The sequence below is a fragment of the Rhinatrema bivittatum genome, chromosome 7 (assembly GCF_901001135.1).
Source record: "Rhinatrema bivittatum chromosome 7, aRhiBiv1.1, whole genome shotgun sequence".
NCBI classification, from domain to species: domain Eukaryota; kingdom Metazoa; phylum Chordata; class Amphibia; order Gymnophiona; family Rhinatrematidae; genus Rhinatrema; species Rhinatrema bivittatum.
In genome coordinates, this window is record NC_042621.1 from 106,987,930 (window position 1) to 107,007,659 (window position 19,730).

General features: G+C 40.9%; 1 protein-coding gene across 1 annotated transcript in view; it reads right to left on the reverse strand.

Moving 5' to 3' along the window:
• Positions 1 to 13,069: 13,069 nt before the first annotated feature.
• Positions 13,070 to 19,730, reverse strand: part of GLG1 (golgi glycoprotein 1) — a 280,281-nt gene continuing 273,620 nt past the window's right edge. Inside the window, exon 26 of the mRNA XM_029608896.1 lies at positions 13,070 to 19,516. Within this exon, the coding sequence (XP_029464756.1) occupies positions 19,349 to 19,516 (168 nt within the window). The 3' untranslated portion in view covers positions 13,070 to 19,348. The remainder of the gene's footprint in view (positions 19,517 to 19,730) is intronic.

Consider the following 19,730-nt stretch of genomic DNA (forward strand, 5'->3'; position numbering starts at 1 on the left):
TAAACAGGTTCTGTTACAGATAGGCTCATTGCCATCATTCAAACAGGTTCTGTTACTATTACTGTCGGGTGACATTAACATCAGATTGATGCAGTTTATGGAAACCCTGTTACCGGAAGTCAATTTGGAAGACAGTGTGGCTAATTGATCTGCCTTCGAAACATACAATCTGAACTTTGGTCAATAAGAAGTGTTAAGGATAAATGATGAACGATGAACTTGATCCAGCAACTTAATATATACCAACAGGATATTCATTAAGAATTAGTTCAAGTATTGAAGACATCATTAATTGTTAATTTTGTACTCATATTGACATACATCTAGACTGTGGTTCATGAGTGTGTGCGATATTAGAAGTTCCACTGAGTCCAAAATTTAAATATTGAGTGAGATTCACTGATGTCATCAAAATTGATTAAACTATTTAAAAATCAGTTTAACATACTAATGGCATAATTTTCTCAAAATTCCGTATTCTTTTGGCCAGTTTGATAATGAGTAGAAATTCATATCACTCTTAAATGGCAAAGAAATCATCAGCCACGTTTTCTAAAGTAATAGAAATTTATTTTTGAACTCAGATGGTTGGACTACAGGCCATTTTGAATATCTATTTCTGAGCTCAGAAAACAAATGAAAATAATGACAGTTTTTATGAAATAATGAAAAATTTTAAAAAAAAGTTTGTTTAATAAAAATTGTATTTTATACAGTATTATTGTGATATATTTTGGGATCCATTAGGTATCAGTCTATTCACAACTAGTTGTAATTTTGTTTCATATTGTATACTAGTTTTTCTCCCTTGCAATTTTTCTCATTCATAGTGAAAAAAACCAAACACAAAACAAAAACAGAGGCTTCAGAGCAGAAAAATGATAAAACCTACTATATTTTCCCTTGCAGTATGTATAGTAATCACATGGTGAAAAGAAACAGGGGTGGAACCTCCTGTATTATCTACACAGCATGAGCTCTGTGTCAAGGATTACCTGTTGCTTTTTCCTTCGCAGCAGAGAATCTTTCCCAGCTACATTTTGACCTAAATCTCACCCCTCTCAGCACACATGGAATCTTTCCCTCCATATGCATTACCTGCCTGGAGTCTTTTTGGTACAGATCATGCATTTCCTGCTTCCTCCTCCAATCCCCTCCCCCTTTTCAAAGAGAATGGAACCTCTGGCTGATATGTTATGTGTAGATACATTATGTGCCCTCATCACAAAGGAGATGATGCATAACAGAATTTCATTTAGTGTTTCTTTCAGCCGCTGCTGGATAGATCACTTTTCAAAGAAGTAGTAAATAGGATTGTTACTATCACATATCACAACAAAGGAAGAACAGCATGCCTTGATCCAAGAGCTGTACATGTATGCTATGTCCAAGCTGACCACATATGGCTTTTCAAGTGCTCAGATTGCAGATCTACAGAAGCATTGAATAGCTTGGGGAAAGGCAGGCTGGTAAACACAAGCAAGGGAATAAGTCTATGGACCCCTCACATTTCCACAGTATTACAGGAAGTTTCATCCAGAACTAAATAGTCCAACATTTTAGGATGTATGATTATGCATGGATCCAGGAAAAAAGCCACGTCAGTCCAGCCCCCTTATGTTCTGAAAATTTGATGTGGCTAGGATACTACCCCATGACACACAAACTATGGCTGGAACCCTGGACTTCTCTATGTTAGTGCTTAAGAGGCTAGTGCTCAAAGCAATGTGAATAACTTGTTTGATAAATTCAATAAATAGTGCTGTTACTGATTTAACCTTTCATCCAGCAGGTGTCTGTGGGAGCCCTCTGAATCCAGGGGGGGGGGGGTGGTGGAATATGTATTAGGGACCTTCATTTTCATTTTAAACTGATCTTCACCCATACATTTCCAGATTTTTCCCAAACATGAAAATCCGTATAAACCAATTTTCTCCCTAATTTTGTTTCTTGAAAAGCTGCGGAGGCATTTCAAATCTCCCCAAAGCCAGTATAGTTAGAACAGCTTACTGTATTCAAGTCCCTTCCTGTCTCCCCCAAGCTGTAAACATATGCCTCAGACCTGCTCCTGACAGCAGTCACGCCTTCCTAGAGGAGCGGAAAGGAGCCTTGTAGGCTCCGTTCTGATGACCTCATCTCCATGAACCTGGGGAGCCACTGCTTAGGTGAAAGCTTTCCCAGCACATGGAGATGAGGCCAAGCAGAACTGAGGCTGCACGGCTCCTCTCGGAGTGTGGCTACCATCTGGAAACGGGTTGGGCCACTGGTTTAGCTCTGGGGAAAGGACTGAAACCGGAGTACTGGCCAGAGTATGGCTTCACAGTCACCCGCCTAAGCACAGAGGAGCAGCATCCCCCAACCAGGAGAAGTTTCTGGCAAGATCCCTGCTTCTCTGGCTTAGCACAGACTCAGAAGTGCAGTGTAAGGCTGCACCGTAGAGTGTGGGAACATGAACTTCCAGAAATGGAGGGAGGAGGAGCCTAGAGTCACAACAGCCAGTAAAAATTAATATTTGGGGGAAGGGAGATATAGTCAGGGCAAGAAAAAGAGGAGGATTCTTAGGAGGAGAAGGGAGGAGATTTTTGAAAAGGAGGGAGATAAAGAGCTGAAGTAGAGTGGAAGAAAAAGGGGAAATGCTGGGGAGAGCGGTAAAAGGGATCAGGATCACCTATCAATCATTTTAAGGAGGGTTATATAGGTGGGTTGGGAGGTAATGAACAGTGGGAGGTTTTTGTCCACCAAAATATATCCCCATATTTTCCTGGGAAAAATGATGAAAACATTTTTTCCACAGATTTTTCTCTTCCTATTGTTGTCACAATAAACCCTGATAAATTCCCAGGAAAAATAAAACCCAAAAATGAACGTACCTAAATATGTAATGGGATTACTTAACCCGAATCTGACTACCCTTTGGTGAACTCAGTTCTCACATGACATCTCTCCTCACGTGACTGCAGCAACTATGAAAATATACAGAGGCACAAGCTTCAGGTTAAACGTTTGTGTTACCTCTGGCACAGCTACAGCCAGTCACGTCTCTGAGGTTAAAGGTTAACACGTTTCTGAAACAATTAACAATAGCCTCTTGGTGGTGACTTGTCCAGCAGAGAACATTCAGTGTTGCTATATGGCAAATGCAGCTCTATAGATTTGAGAAAGGATTAGGCCCCCCCACAAGAAACACTCAGAGGCTACACAGGATAAAAGACTGACGGACATGACAGAAAGGGAGAAAAAGCCCGAGAAGATGGACTGAGACATACATGCTGCTGCCCTGCGCTCTTTTATGCTTAAGGGATGCATTACCCTTATTCCTACTATATTTCTTTTCACATTAATTTCATAACTAGGCATATATAGTAAATATCCATTCTCCTGGGATCTACTGTTCTGGCTTGTTGTGTGAGCCTAGTGTGCAGTGTATGTTGTAAAGTGTATCCAAGCCTGTCAGAGAGGGAAGCTGATGGATTTGGGCTGCTTTGTGGTTCATGAGTGTGTTTGTCATACCCACACATGGCATGTCACGGAACAAATAACACACACGCTAAGGGGACACACCCAGACCAAGTCATCTCATATTTTCATTCTCTTCAGAAAGAAAGCTAAAAAGGGGAGTAATTTTAGCAAACATGCAACTTTCCTATCAGCTAAATTCAGAGCACCAATTTCCTACAGAGACTAGAAACATTTGATCTACAAGTATGTGTCAGACATGGAGAACTAGTCCTTATGCAAGGTCAGTACAATGCTGTGTTAAACAGCAAATGCTTATGTGTAGTGTTATGGTCAAATGCCATTCTTCCCCTATTCTATACATACATTCATTGGACAATACAAGTTTTACGGAATATAGAGTCTACCATCAGTTATGTTAAAGTTTTTCTACACAGACATTCGTTGGGAACATCACATCGGTTTACATAAAACATAACTACAGCGTAAAGGCTAACCAAACATAAGACGGACTGTCCTAATTTTATTATTATTATTTTTTTTTGCTACAGATGAAACTTTGGTCCCTAATTTTTTCTTGCACATTTTATTACATTAATTTAGGATTTATTGGTCAACTGACCAATGTGATAATCCAACTCTCCAAGTAACTAGGTATTAGTCCATCAATCCTCAGAATGTTTTACTATCACAGGAACAGATTAATTTTTTTTTTCAGGCATCAGAACTACACTAAGAAAATACACTCAGATAATTTTACCTTAATATATTCTAGTAATGATTCCTATCCTGAAAATAGCACCTTTGATATATGCAAATGAGTGTGTGTCTGCTGACCACAGCCAGCTCAGGACAGATTAAATCTTCTGTCTAGAGCTTCCCTAGTTAAATTACTTAATTTGTGCATAGATTCAAACTTGGAAACACGAAAAACTCAGTTGCTAGGTCATGCCATTTTAATTAAGGTCCTGGTTGATTAGTTAGGTCACTGCATTGTTACAAATACTTTACATCTGCAGCACACCAGTTTCAACCAAACTGAATGGTAATAAATTTCCATCTAACAGTTGTTGAACTGTGTGACAGTCATTGGTCTCAGTCTAATTCCCAGAGTAGAGCTCTCTGTGTATTTGAAGGGTAACTATATACCCAAGGCAACCAATTATTCTATTTCACACAATCTAAACAATTTGTAGTGGCATTAGACCAAGGCTCCTCTCGCACCAAAGCTAGAGACTTTCTCCTCTCTAAGCTCAACTGGCCGGTGTAACCAGGCTGCAGAGGATTTCCCACCTGGTTTTGCTTTGGTATCCTCAGATGGGAGACTGCACATGCCTAGCTCCTTGAAGATTTTCATTGAAGGGAACACAAATTTTACATATTCTTCACAGTACAAAGACAATGGCAGAAATGCAAATCTACTGTTTTGTATTTAAAATGTTGGTGGAGCACAGCATCAGCTTTAGCAATTCTCTCTTGAAAAGCTAGCACGCAGCTGAAGCTATCATTCAGCTATTTATACATAAAGCTTGTATGTGCAGCTCTCCTGGGGCTGTGGGGTACAACAAGGAGATGGTGAGTCTGCACTTCAGCCTGGGAGTCCTCATTCAGGACTTGGAAGCTATGAAGCAGTAAAGCTATTTTAAATCACCCATATTATATGTCAAATACATCCAGTGCTTTTAGTTTTCAAGAATTTTAATTTGGCAAATGAGAACCTGAAAATTTTACTCTAAAAACCATGGACCATAGATATCAGCAGCTGGAGAAGTTATTGATGCTCAGAGCACCTGTCAGACTCTCCATCTTGCCAAATTAAAATCTCCAAAAAGCAGAAGCCTCAAGTATATCAAGAGATACAAAAAATTCTTCTAAGAGTTGTCAATGCTCCAAATTGTTTGAAATTTGAAATGTGTCTATAAACGGCCAAAGGTTGGGCATGTTTTGTGCATGAAGAAGGAACTTTCCAAAGACGCTGAGGAATCTTCTAGTCAGACTCCATTGTCAAGTGTCTCAAAACATTTTGCAGAAGGCTATATGAATTATGACAATTCTCTCAAAATTACAATATATAAGACAATGCAGACATAGTTCTTTAACTCTAGGAGTCCGTACCTATTCATGCTACAGACATGCACTCGAGGTTTCTTCTCCACAGAAACACCATTTTATGACTCACACAGAAAAACCATAATCAGTCACTCCAGCTTTTTGATGGTACCAATATTAATTTTATAATTACATTATTCTGATGTTGAATCTTCAATTTCAAGATAACATAATAGATTCCTTGGCAGATCCATTGTCAGGCACGTGACAGAAAGGACGACAGACTTTTCCTATCCAGCCAGCTATAGAACATATGGTAAAGAAATAATCCTGACTGAAGGGTGTTATATCTTAAGATAGTAGCTAAAACTTCAGTATAAAACTTCAAAGAGACAAAATTGGTAACTGTCTAAATCAACTATTTCTGGTACTACCAAAAGAACTATTCCTGTAGAAGGAAAGTAGGGACTAAAGTACTATTAATCATCATATAGATTCTTCTCTAAAGACAGTACATGAATTAAATGGGACAATTTTGCAGTCAGTGGTGTATTCCACATAAATCCTTTATTATTTATTGGGTTCAGAAATTGTAACAAACTGGAAAGATCTGTTGCAGACAATTCTATTATTTTTCTTGGACTAAAAGTTTAAACATTTCAGATAGATGTGCTGCAGATGCAGCCTATGATGTTGTGTCCTTATTGGCTAAAGTGATGGCCGAGATGTTGTAGGTCAGAGAACTCTGAAGAATCAGTTGGCCACTGCTCAAACCAAAGGTCCTCCTGTCTCCATTCCACTTGAGGGCAATCGTTTAGTTGGTCAAAATTGCCAAAAATATTGCAGGTGGTCAAAATGTTTTGGTTTTTTTTTTAAACTTCAGGATATGCCTAACCACTTTCCTTCAGGTTCTAAGAGATTTCAAAGAGAAATTTTCAACTCCACAGAAGATCAGCCAAGATGTTTCTCTATCAAATTCTCACCATAGTTTACTTAGAAAAGGGTGAGTAAACATCCCAATATGCTTTATAAAGACAACTGCAAAAATTACACCACACCTGGAGGAGCTCTGATTCAGAGAGATAAATACCATTCTGAACTTCTCTTTCCGAAGGTGTTTGTTTAGGGCACAAAGGTCTAATATGGGGCGAATGCCCCCCGCCCCCGTCTTTTTTGGAATTACAAAACAACAGGAGTAAAAGCCCTGCCCCCTTTGCAAAGGAGGAACTTGCTCTATGGCGTTGGCCTGTAGGAGGGAAGCTATCTCCTCCTGTAAGAGTTGAGCATGGTCGGTGGAACTCCACCCATGGCCGAGGTGGAGAGTCCGAAGATATGGAGAGGAAATTTAGATGGTAATCTTGAATTACGACTGACTGGACCCACTGATCTGTGGTGATCTTGTGCCACATGGTGGTGAAGTGGCAAAGCCGGCTGCCGACTGACAGGGATGGCAGAGGTGGAAGACTACAGTCGTTCTCTAGCGGGGAGTCAAAAACCCGAGGTAGGGCCAGGTTGCGCAGGAGGCTGTGTCTTCTGAGGCCTGGGTTGCCAAGGTGGAGGCTTCTGATAGGGCCTAGATGGACGAGACAAAGCTGGTGGAGGTTAGTATCTCTGCGCCTTGTAAGTAGATCTCTTCGCCTCTCTTCTGAACGGCCATTTAGAAGAGGTAGAGAAGTCAGCGTGCACAGCAGAGAGCTGTTGCAGCGTCTCATTGTGATCTTTGAGTTGTGCGACAGTTTCTTGGATCTTCTCACCAAAGAGATTGTCCCCTGTGCAGGGGAGGTCTGCTAAGCAGTCTTTAACCTCTGGGCGTAAATCCAAGGATTTCAGCCATACCCACCTTCTTGCACTTATTCCGGCTGCTGACACTCTGATGTCGTAAGCGGATCTTACTTCATGCTTACCTGCATCAAAACCCTTTTTTATAATGGAGTTCAGTTGGTCTTGGAACTGATCTGGGAGAGAATCAGAAAATTCCTGCAATTGCTTGAATAAATTTCTATTGTATTAGGTCATATAAAGTTGATATGCCACAATACGAGAGATCAACATAGAGCCATGAAAAACTCTAAGCCCAAAAGCATCGAGGAATTTTTGTTCCTTCCCAGGCACGAAGAATGAGGCCGTGGTCTCCTTGCCTTTTTCTGGGCAGATTCTACCACCACTGAATGATGGGACCACTGAGGCTTTTGGAAGCCAGGTGACAACTGGACCAAATAGCAGTCTTACGGTTGACCGGTGGGACTGTACCTGGGTGCTCCCAGTTGCACAGCAGGAGATCAAGCAGTACATCATGAACCAGGATGGACATTACTTCTTTCGGTGCGTTGACGAACTGAAGGACTTCCAGCATCTTTTGCCTGGAGTCTTCTTCAGTTTGAAGGGCAAAAGGTATAGTCTCCGACGTTTCCTTAATAAAATTTATGAAGGAGAGGTTCTCTGGTAGGGATCTGCGTCTTTCTTCCGGTGGAGAAGGCTCAGAAGGTATACCACCAGTGTCCTGGGAATCGGAAAAGTTATAGGACCATGGTTGATCCCCAGCGTCCAACAGTGGCTCAGATGGCAGGAAGGGATCTTCTCTGGCCGGAGGAGGTCAAGACATCGAAGCCATCGGTGTTGGCACTGATGGCATCTGGGTTAACATCGGCAAAAGACGAAGGAGCACTAAAGGAGTCTGTGACCTTGGTGGAAATTCTCCAGAAGGCCCTGGAACCGGGTCTGGCATCGAAGGACTCTCCTCGTCCAAGGAGAGATGGATGGGCGTCAATAGACCGAGTGGTATCTGTGTTTTCCCTGGTGCCGATGGCAGAGCACCGATGAGGACATCTAGTTTGTCGAGGATTGGAGCAAGCATCGGTGGCATCGGTTCCGGAGTTGGCACGGGAACCAGCATCGGCGTCTATGGCTTCGGGAGTCCATGTAGAGCCTGTACCACTGCCTCTTGAACCATCTGGTTCAAGACCTCATGGAACACTGGTGTGGTTAACACCAGGTCTGGAGTAGGAGGCAGGGATGGCATTGCCGGAGGGTCCACCGGTCCCAGTGGAGTCTCGGCTGCCATGCCACGGAAGGCGGGGGGGGGGGGGGGGGGGGGGGGAACGCCTCAGTGTACCCGGCTCAGAGGAGGTTGGGGGCTCCTCAGCACGGGCTTTTTCCTTCGGTGGCTCGGTGGACTTTGAAGAGAATGTCACCGGTGCACCTGGTTTAGACGGCACGGATTTCCGATGCCTATGTTTCTATCGGTGCTCCGCTTTATCCGTAGCCGGCACAGAGGACGTAGACAATAAATACTGGAACAAAGTCAGGTTACCATACAGTTCTGGACCATTCCAAACCATTTCATATATTAATGCATTCCAAAGGACTTTCAAAAAGTCAAACACCCTCAAAATGCAGTTTTAAGAACTATTAAAAATTTAAGCTATAAGACTGACTGACTCTTCAGGAAAGATTTCAAGGCACACATTCAACTTTTTCACTATCTCAGAATGGATCAAGCCATAAGACTAGCTGACTTTATGCCTTGGATTTACAAGACATCTATACATTCCAATAGCCAACTGTCATCAGAATTTCTTAATATCTGTCATAACATCATCTGCAAAGAGCAGTAAGTGCTACCCTTAAGGGAAACATGGGGTAACCTGCACAGCATGGCAGATACTACCATAAGAAGCTTGCTGGGCAGACTGAATAGACCATTTGTTCATTTTCTGCCATTATTTCTATGTTACAGCCTTGAAGCTGGAAGGTGCAAAGTCGAGATCTGGCGATGGAGGAAAAGAGCATACCTAAGAGCAGCTTGTCTGCTGAGCATGAGGAAATGAGGAGAGGAATGCGTTTGTGACTACAAGCAATTTGAATTTTCAGCAGAAGTGGATGGGGAAACCAATGTAGCAATTCAAGAAAACAGTTACATGATTGTGACAAAATCAGAGGAGGATAAGTCATACTGCTGAGTTTTGAATAGCCTGTACGATAGTTGCGAGTTTGAGCTGATATGGCCGTCAGTGAAGTAGTTCCTTTGTTCCCGATGAAGGCATATGTAAATGTCAAAACATTGCCAATGTCAGGTTTTTGGAACTGAAGTTAAAGAGCTGCAGCGGTTTTGGAAGAGCTTTGAGTCATTTTAAAATGCATGGATAAGTAAATACAAGTAGAAATGTGTGATTCTAATTTGAAAGTGTAGTCTGAATATTTTGAGGTTAGGAATTAGACAGATAAAGTAGTGAATAAAGTTTGGCACTTGGGAAGAAGTAATGCAAACTGAGTGCTCTTATATGATGCTGGTTGCAGCCTATTGGGGGCAAGAGCCTCTGGATTATATTTAAAGGAGCACATTTACTCTGATACTGATTCCTATTTTTTTTTAGTAAATGTTTGTCCTTGTGGTTGGTGTAGGTTTAGAGGTAATTCAATGGCAGACCCGTGAGGAGCAGGTTGCAGTTGTCTAAGCAGGTGGTGATAAAGTATATGAGGGTTCTGGTAATATGTTTAAGACAGAAAGGCATAGATTTTGGAGATGTAGAACATGGAGCAGGACGTTTTGGTAGTGCTGTAGATGTGCTGAGAAGGAAAGAAGAAAATAAGGCAACAAAGTGGGACAATGTTTTAACTATATCCTTTTTCAACAAATAAGCGGGCACAAGGAGTCCATCAATAATGGAAAAGCCCAGCAACATTTCTCTCATGGGTAGAACAACATTTATTAAGTATCTCAACAACGCACATACAGGACAAAAAGGACATGCAAGCAAACTAGTTCAGCAGATTTAATCTTCATCTAGGAAGAGTTGAAGTCCGATACTTTCAGTGTGAAGCATCAACAATGGAGATATCTGATCAATCATCTCAACAGAAAAATAAGGGTCAAGGAAAACCAAGCCTGAATATGTTCTAGTTGTAACATGGAGTCAAGATCTACCTTGTATTTTTCCAGCTTGGTGCATACCAAAGGTCATCCAAAAGATATTTCAACCAGCAGTAGTAATATTTTTATCTCAGCATTGACCACGCAGACCGCCCTGAGCTATTAGAAAGATCCATTTGCCAGACCAAATCTTCCTTTTGTTTTAGACTCTCTTACTGAAGGTTCAATTTGGCATTTTATCTGCTCTCTCTGACTTGAAAACTGAAAGAATAATGTTACAAGGCAAAAGTTACTTGGAAAAGTTACAACAAGCTTATTAGATTCCGGAAAAGAGTCTACTAATAAACCTTAGTAAAATATATGGAAACTATTTACAAGCTGGTATAAAAAGAAAGTCATCAGTAAATGCTAGATTTGAAGGTTTTGTTGTTTTCAAGGACTAGTTACAAGGCTAAGCACAAGAACACTAAGAATGTGTTGCTGCTACAGAAATAAAGACAAGGCCTAAAAAGTTTCATCATCAGTTCCCCACATGGATTTTAAATCTTGTTTTGAATTTTCTGATACATCCTCCATTTAAACCACTATTTCACTAATCTATATTTTGACTATCAACACTGCTGAACATTGCTAACCAAGAAAACAAAGAGTCAATGAATTAAGTTATTTTCAATGTTTGTTTACAGTGGGGTTTTTTTTTCAAAACAAGCTGTTATGCACAGTTTTGAAACAAAAATTAATTTTGCTTTTCATTCAAATCATAATGTACTGCTAAAATTTTTACCTAATCCTAAAAATTCCAAGGAGGAACTCCATTCTTTATAAATGGAGATCTTTAGTTTTAGTTAACATTTTGTGAAACTTTTTTCTTTTTTTTTTTAATTGTTCACGCCTTATGGAGCAAGGAAAAAAAAAGTCTACCAGTTTCAAAATCATCAAATTCTCACTGAGTAGATATTGTATTTCAGAAGCACGTAAAAGATCAAATAAACCTGTTCATTCATTTAGCCTCATTCTTGGCCAGCGGTAGCTACCATATGTATAGAAAAAGCACAAACATTTGCACGAGATGTGCAAAGCTGCATCCATATCTTCACTAAATTCTAAAGAATACGTAAGTGGTCATTGGCTGCTACTAAGTTTGAAAGAAGGGTTCTCAGTTATCAACCCAAAGGTAATACTTTTAAGTCCTTTGGTGCAGCCTATGTGAGTGTGAAATAGAATTAAAATGGTCTTACCATGAATTATTCTGCACCCTTCCCAGATTAACAGTGGTGTATTGATCATGTTTATCACTACAGTGGAGTAGCCGCCTAGTGGTTAAAGCAGTGGACTGTGAACCAGGGAAGTCAGGATTCAAATCTTGCTGACATTCCTTGTGACTTTGGACAAGTCACATCATCTTCCACTGCCTCGGGTACAAACAGATTGGAGGTCCTCCAGGGATAGGGTAATACCTATAGTACCTGAATGTAATCCGCTTTGAAGTGTCATGGAAGGTGGAATAAAAAATCATCAAGTATTCACTACATCAATTGTTAATCTATGATAAATACTATTTTCTTTGTCTCTTACAGACCATACAACTAACAAAGTATTTAGAACTGGAAAGAAATCCTCTGCAGTCCGATGACTGTGATCAGTTGAGTTTGAGTCAAGAGGAGAAAGAGTCTTGTGATCTAATGAGGGAAGAAGCCACTTATGTGTCTTGTATCTCTTGATTAGATTATAAACTCCATTGAGCAGACTGTCTTATGTGTACCTAGACAGCACTGCATACGCTGCTTAGCGGTGATGAAATAAGTAGTAGCAGCTTTAGCATCATCTCACCATAAACTATACACAACTCTTGGTGCAGGCTGAGTTAAAAACTGATGGCAAGATGATTCTAGTTTGGTCAAATGACCATAAACTAACTGAATGATAAATACAGATCCAAGATAGCTATGAATTAGCTTTCTTTAAAAAGGGTTCTCGACTGCTGGAAACATCCATTCTGTGCCAGTAGCAAAGCACCAATATAAGAAAAACCTCATCTATGGACACACAAAGGTGATTTTCAAAACTTTGATAGTAAACAAGCTTTTACCCATGTAAAAAAGTATGTATGAAAATTAACACCCCCCCCCCCCAGCATGGGTAAAAGGGTGGATGGAAATACATACAGGGTTTTCGTTTGCAGGATAGTTCTTGAAAATTAGCATGCAGGCCCTGCAGCTTGTTTAAAAATTGCCCCAACTGGTTGTGACAAATTGCTGGCACTGTTGACAGAACATGGATGGTCCCAGCAAATTAAAATTTTCAATTCACTTTGATTTTCAGATTGTTGAACACTGAGCATGGCGTTTGCCTTTAAAGCCACCAACATAGCTGACTCCCAAATTTAGTATTAGCAAAGATACCAAAGCTTCAATGGGAATATCAGCCTCTTGATGAACCCAAGGAGCCATCAGGGAAGCAGATGCCGTCATGGTCAATGTTTTTTTGCTCTGGCGAAGAGTGGAGGACTTCATTTCTCAGGGTTGTCAAGAAGAAGAGGGAACACTCCCCCCCCCCCCCACCAAATTTAAAGGGCTACAGCACTCCCTTATCACTTCACATTGCTTAAAATCTCAATATTTTCACTCCTGATCATAGCCCTTGTTCTGGTAATGTAGTGGAATTTAATATGGAGCACACAATTGGAAACAAACGTCATGGGCATATTTTTATTTTGCAGTTTTTTTTTTCATTCTAAAGCATCAAGATTCCTTCTGGGGGAAAGACCTAGGTAAACAAAATTCTTTAAAACATTTGTTACTGGATGGGGAAAGGACAATACCGGAAAGCTGCAAATACACATCTTGCTGCGGCTGGTCAAATGGTGAGATCTGCACAGTGCCCGAGTCTATGTCCGGAAAACAAGCTTCAGACTACCTGACCCATACCCACAAACTTCACATCCGGTTAATTCACAATCAAATGTTTGTACATTTTGACGGAACCTGTCAGTTTGCACCCATCTGCCACACAGAGAACAAATCCAAAGATTCTTTTCCATACCATTACGTTAAACGTCAGTCAAGAGAAACCCTTAAATATTCAGTTAGTACTAAACAAAGTAGAAATAACCCTAAACGGTTATGGAACTAGTCAGAAATTGTGGAAAAGAAGCCAGGCACCACCAAAATTAACTCGGAATTTAATTTACATAGCCTTCAGAAAAAAAGAGAAAAAACCATTGAAAGTGGTCATATGTAAATTAAATCCATATTGTCTACATCTGATGCGCCTGTCATCTTTATAGTTGGAACAGCTCCTTTGGGCTAGTTACTGGGCTTTTGTGAATGGCACTAATTTTACTTTAATTTTTGAAATCCAACTTTACCTTTAGAATAACAAGTTAGAGGCAGAAAAGCTGATTTAAAATATTTTTGGTTCAAAAAATGTAAGAGCTATTCTGGAGGGATGAATATGTTGAACTGGGTGATGCATTCTGGATCTAACCTGTGGAATCCATTAGCTGTCTCATTTCCCTGTGCACGAGTCCCTTTTTAGGGCATGTAAAGTTGCTTGGGTAATGTTGATCTTTTATATAAAGGGACACCACACAAAGTATATGCAGGCGGTGCTGACAGAGGGATTTGAAGTGCAGGAAGCCAAAACACTTCAGCCTTGCATGCTCACACTTATTTGCCTCACTTTTATAGGAATCAATGTGGAAAACCACAGCACTCATACACATGCCAATAAACTGCTAATGCCGCCCCCCCCCCCCTCCCATATCCAAGTCTCAGCAAGTGGCAGGGCAGGAGAAGCTGCTGTCATGCAATGCAAGTCATGTGTTCAATTCTTTAAAAAAACAAAAAAAATATATATTTTTTTTAAACCATGTACACATTCTGTATCCTTCTCTCAAAGATGTCCCTCCATTCACAGGATTCAAGTCATATGCCCTTTGCCTTACACAAACCATGCAATCTTCAACCCATGCATTGCTGTCACACATTACACTTTCCAGTCCCTTCTTTTACACAGGCCAGTAATCCTAGGGGCCCTGGCCACTGGATCTTCATGTCACCCACAAAGGCTTCATCACTGCATCAACCATCCTGCATCCTTAGCTCACACAATTGGGATTCTTGCATTCATCTAACTTCTATAAGTACCCAGACATCTTCTGTAACAGCTACCCTACAAATTACCTAGGATAGTACATTCCACACTAGGATGCGCTGCATATCCCGTCCTTCATTGCTCTGAATAGAAACACACATCATTGCTCAAGGATAAACCTATGCCATATACAAACCAAGAGACATCTAGAGATCCCCATTCTTGCCTCTTCTTTAAAGCAAGATCTTGAGGGGTTTTTTTTTTGTGAATTTAAAGATGCCTCTTTGCTGTACTTAGGAAGCTCAAACAGCTGTTGGCTTTTTAAATGCTGGTAATGTGCCACTATACCAGTAATGCACGACATAGTATTTAAAAAATAAACAAAAAAAGCAGATATGTGCTCATACTCCTTGCCCAACTAAGATGAGGGATATTTCCCAGCTGCAATCGCAGAAGCTTGAACGCTTGTTTGATATTTCTAATCCAAATCAGTTTTTGTTTTCCTCCTCATTGGTTCTCTACCAACCTGGAAAGATGATCCAAAACCCAGCCCTCACTGTCTTACTTCCAAGCTTTATACTCATGTAAACAGCTGCCAAAACTAGTGAAGCTCTAACATCCAGCTACCTAGCTGATTTCTGGGCAGTTGAAGCCTGCTGGTTCCAAGCCAGCTACCCTACTGCCTGCAGTATCATTAGGTTGTGTTTGCTTTATCTACCCTTTATTTTGTCCTGATCGCCTTTTGCTGCCTCTCCCCTACAGCGTTTCAAAGATGCAACTTCCCAACCTTGATCCTACCATGGTCATGGATTACATCACATCACACAAGGACCATTAAGTCTATTCAGTCCACCTCACTCTCAAAGGAATGCCACAGATCCACTCCATGAGTAGTTCCTTGTATGTAGTTTTCCATCATGGACCGTGCATGTATTTACCATATTTTCTTCATGTAGCATCTGTCTGGAATATAGGGATGGATTTAAAGACTGGGTGTGCTGCCCTCAGAAACTAGAGGATAAAGGGGGCTTGGGAGGTTTGGGGGTAGGGTAACTATTTTGTTTAGCCCGGAATCAGAATTTTTTGCAAAAAAATAGCTAGCACCCTTATTTATCTGACTGACCCTTTAAGGATTCCACAGCGAGCTGAACTGCCAGTGGTAGGGCTGGTTTTGTTTGAGCCATATGAAACCTGAAAGTATTGCCTGTGGAGACATTCAATCAGCTGCACAGAGCCAGGTGAATCTGACCAGAGAGAGAGAGCTACTGTGGTAATTCAGCAGTTCAAACTGAGGACCTGAAGTCACACCTTCATAAGTGGAGAAGTTAAAAGAGCTGCATTGTGTTGCAAAAGAGGTTTTTTGTTTATTTTTGAGGGAGGAGTGCAAGAAGGAGCATCCTGATTACATTCATCCTTGGAGTGGAAAGTTGGGCATTCCTGGAGCTGAAGGTGCTGTAAAAGCAGCACGTGTGTCAAGGGAAAACAAACATCTCAGCGAAGATCCTTGCCCAGATCCCCTCCCTCTTCCTGCTTCACATCCCTCCTCACCTCAGAACTTTAGCCAAAAGAAAGGTCAGCTTCTGGGCCCGAAATCCTGATCGCTAGCAAGTCCTGCAATTGCCATGCCCCATACATGGGCTTCATTAGAAATAGGAAGCCTGAGAGAGAGAGGCTACCACAGGCTGACATTTCTTCCTGTGGTTGCTGCTCTGGGCACCAGCTCATAAGAAGCAGCAGGCCTCAATAGTGGCAGTACATATCAAGAGCAGGTGCAGGAAGCAACCATCTGCGTTGCCTATGCCTAAATCCAGGCCTGCTGGCATACTGGTGTGGCATCTATTATCTTACAGTCTTGTTGCCTCATTTGGTCCAACGTTTTTGGAGTGCCTGCTCCCTTCATTTATGTCATGTCTGTATGATGGCCCTTTGGTCTAACCCAGCATGGCACTTAGGTTCTTATGTGGACAGAGGTGTTTCTTTTCTGTGCTTTAGGCACAGTCTTTTTGTACATGCATTAGAAAGGCAAGCACTGTTTCTGAATTCCCTGAATGTCATGTTCTTTTTCTTTATGTCGTCTCCTTTCTTCTGGGACATACTGCCTTTGCCTTTTTTTTTTTAATATCTGAGCTTCTTCTCCCTTCTTCCCCACCCAGAGCATGCAAAAGCCTCTCCAAAAGGCTGATATCCTGCAGTCCAGGCACGCCACCAGTGTATTCACATTTCCCTCAGAGGCATCATATGCTAGATTCATTCTCTGCCATATGGCTAAAGTCCTCAATTTTCCACTAACCACCACTCATCTACTCAAAAGATGGGCTCAGCCAATAAAATGCTGCATTTGCCTTTTTTACTTTAAAAAAAAAAAATGCAGTATTTGTGGTGATTTTCTGAGAATCACCCTGTGTGAACACCATATCAAAAACCCTGCCCTTTGGCTGAGTACTACCATTCAGTAGAAGATCATTTCACTTAAAAGGGCTAATGTTAATAATTGACAAATGAAAACAACCTTAACTTGTAAAACAATTGGCAAGTTGAGACAATCCTGCTTGGCAAATTTTTAAAAAAATTATTTCTTGGAAATAAAAATCAGGGCTCCCCCATTAAGAAAGAGGAAGGAGAGAGTAGGGTTTAGTCACACATGAATCATATATTAAAACTGGCTATGTCCTGGCCAAAAGGGGGTGGAGAATAGGGGAGTAATAGGTTATTATACTAAAGCTCTGGTGAAAAAATTATCCTCTGGAGCACCCAGCAATAGTTTGCCAAAAATATTATGCATTACCTAGGACTGAGTCTGGGTAAAACGGAGATTGACACCTTCTTGTGCTCAACATTTAAATTCTCTCTAAGAATTCCATAGAGATTTCCACTAGCCTTTTTCTCAAACTGGGTCAAGGTATGAAAGGATTCAGCAGTAAAGAAGAGTGGATCAAGTTTTATCTAACAAAATAGGAAGCAGAGACATAAAAGAAAACACTCTAGAACTTGGATTAGTTGATATGCCTAATTAGAACAGAATAAAAACATATCCTACTGTATATGCTAACCTGTGAGCTCACCACTAATCTTCATTCCAGTCACTCAATCATACCTGCTCTCAGGACTTAAGAACTGTAACTTTTTGGACAAACTCTAGGTTCCATAGTTCATGCTCATGAATAGAAGAGTCACTGGTGTCAGATATCGTTTCTTCAAACACATACCATGATCAACTAGCAACCAAAAAATTATCAAATTATACTTCCCCTTCAACATGTACTTACACTTGTGTGCACTAGACTTTAGAACTAAAATGTGTTAAAATTTAAAAAAAACAAACAAAAAACAAAACAGATTTCCTCTATCCCATATTTCTTTTTTTAATTTTTAAATATACTTACCCTTCACCTTTATTAGTTTCAAAATCCTCCTTTTCAGACAGGGCTGTGCAGCCCTCTACAAGAATTCAGTCGCTATCACTGCTGGTCCAGTTTGTTATGACTGCTGAACCTTTGCAATGGAGTGGATTTTAGGTGGTTTCTGCTTGATCTCCGGTGTGGGCATTACTGCAGATGAGTTTCCTATACTCATCCCCGAACACCTAACCTGATGACCCTTAATACAAAAAACCCCAATGGGCTAAAATATTGAATATCAGTGCCCTTAAATACAATTTCAAGCTTTGTTTCTGAAGGGTTATGCCATCACCAAGACTGAGTCAGCTTCATGTATATGTCCAACTCCCTTCTCCATACCAACATTAACAAAAAAAAAAAAAGCATACTGCAATAATCAATTCTTCCACTGAATGAAGGACAGGTCATTGGCAGACTAAGTGTATTTGAAATAAATCCTGCCAGTATTTTACATTTCCCAGAATGCTCTTCCAAGTATACCCTCTCCTCTCTTGCCCCTATTCTAGATTACAGCTCTGTACTTGGATATCTGACATTAATGTGGATCAATTCTACACAAGTTTTTGTTCTATTCGGGCAGAAAGGTAGGAGGGGGCAAGAGGAGTTGGTGATGGCAGGAGAGAAGGGTGTAATCTTCATCTTTTCTTCTGGAGAAACATCTTGTTGAAAGCAACAGCAAGGAGGTTGTGGTGGACGGAAGCACAAAAGCACCTAATTCTGTTGCGCTGCCTCCTACCTTAATTCTGAAGATGTACTTGATATGTTAAGCAAGCTACTAGGACACTATAAAGGCATTTGATGGTACATTCTAATACTTTCCCTACCTCCAGCTCTTATCAACTGCTATCAAGAGGTTGCATGCTAAACCACCCCAATTAAACCTTTTGTGCAAGATTTCATCCAGGGATTCTGGTGACAACACAGGCATATATTATGTCATGTGTGCTTACAGTATTTCATTTTTGTAGAACACAATTGCAAGCCTTTCTACAAGGCGGTGATTCTACAGCTTCAGAATCTGTCAGCTCTGTAAGACCCCAATTGCTTGGCAGAGATGCTGTTATTAGACTGCAGAATAATGGTCCAATGAGGTTGTGTTTGCATCCTCTGGGCATCTTTTAATCACACACAAAATGGCTCCCTTAAAACCATGAGCTGCAAGTCCAGTGTTTCTGGGAGTAAAGCAGTTCCACTGGCAATGGTAAACAGTTGTATCTACAGAGGGGTAGCTGGGAGAGGTGTGATTCATAAACTGGAGTCACTTTCTGTGAACATAAACTTGCTCTGTTAAAAGGATGAAGATGCCATGAATGAGATCCAAGAAAGGGAAGAAGTGCAGCCAGCACCTGCTGTTCTAGTTGGTTGGGATTTTTCTCTTACAGACTGAAGTGGGTGGAAGGAGTCAGACTATACAGGAGGGCTGTACAAACCAGGCACTGGGCAGGCACCTCTCAGGTGGAAGGGGAGGAAAACCCAGGCTCTACCTGTCCTTCAGTTCTCGTGTCACTTTTTTGGTGATGCGTCCACACACCAGGCCAATCAGGAACAGAACACAAACGCCCAACGTGATCACTGACAGGATGTAGTTTTTGGATGGTGAGGTCATAACTTGTACGGCAAGGTCGGAAAATCCCTCAGCTGGAGCCACCTTAAAAGGACAAAGGGAGAAGGTAGGAAACGAGAAAGCAGTTAGTACACAGTGTGCGTAGATTATGTATTTCTACATTACATTAGAGAATGCTTCATGAGTGCTTGGTCACCTCAAGTGTTTTTTAGTAACTTTTTGAAGTATTGGAATTTTCTTCAAATCATTACATAAAGACATTTTATCAAATCCAGGACAGCTGCCCTTAACATCCTAA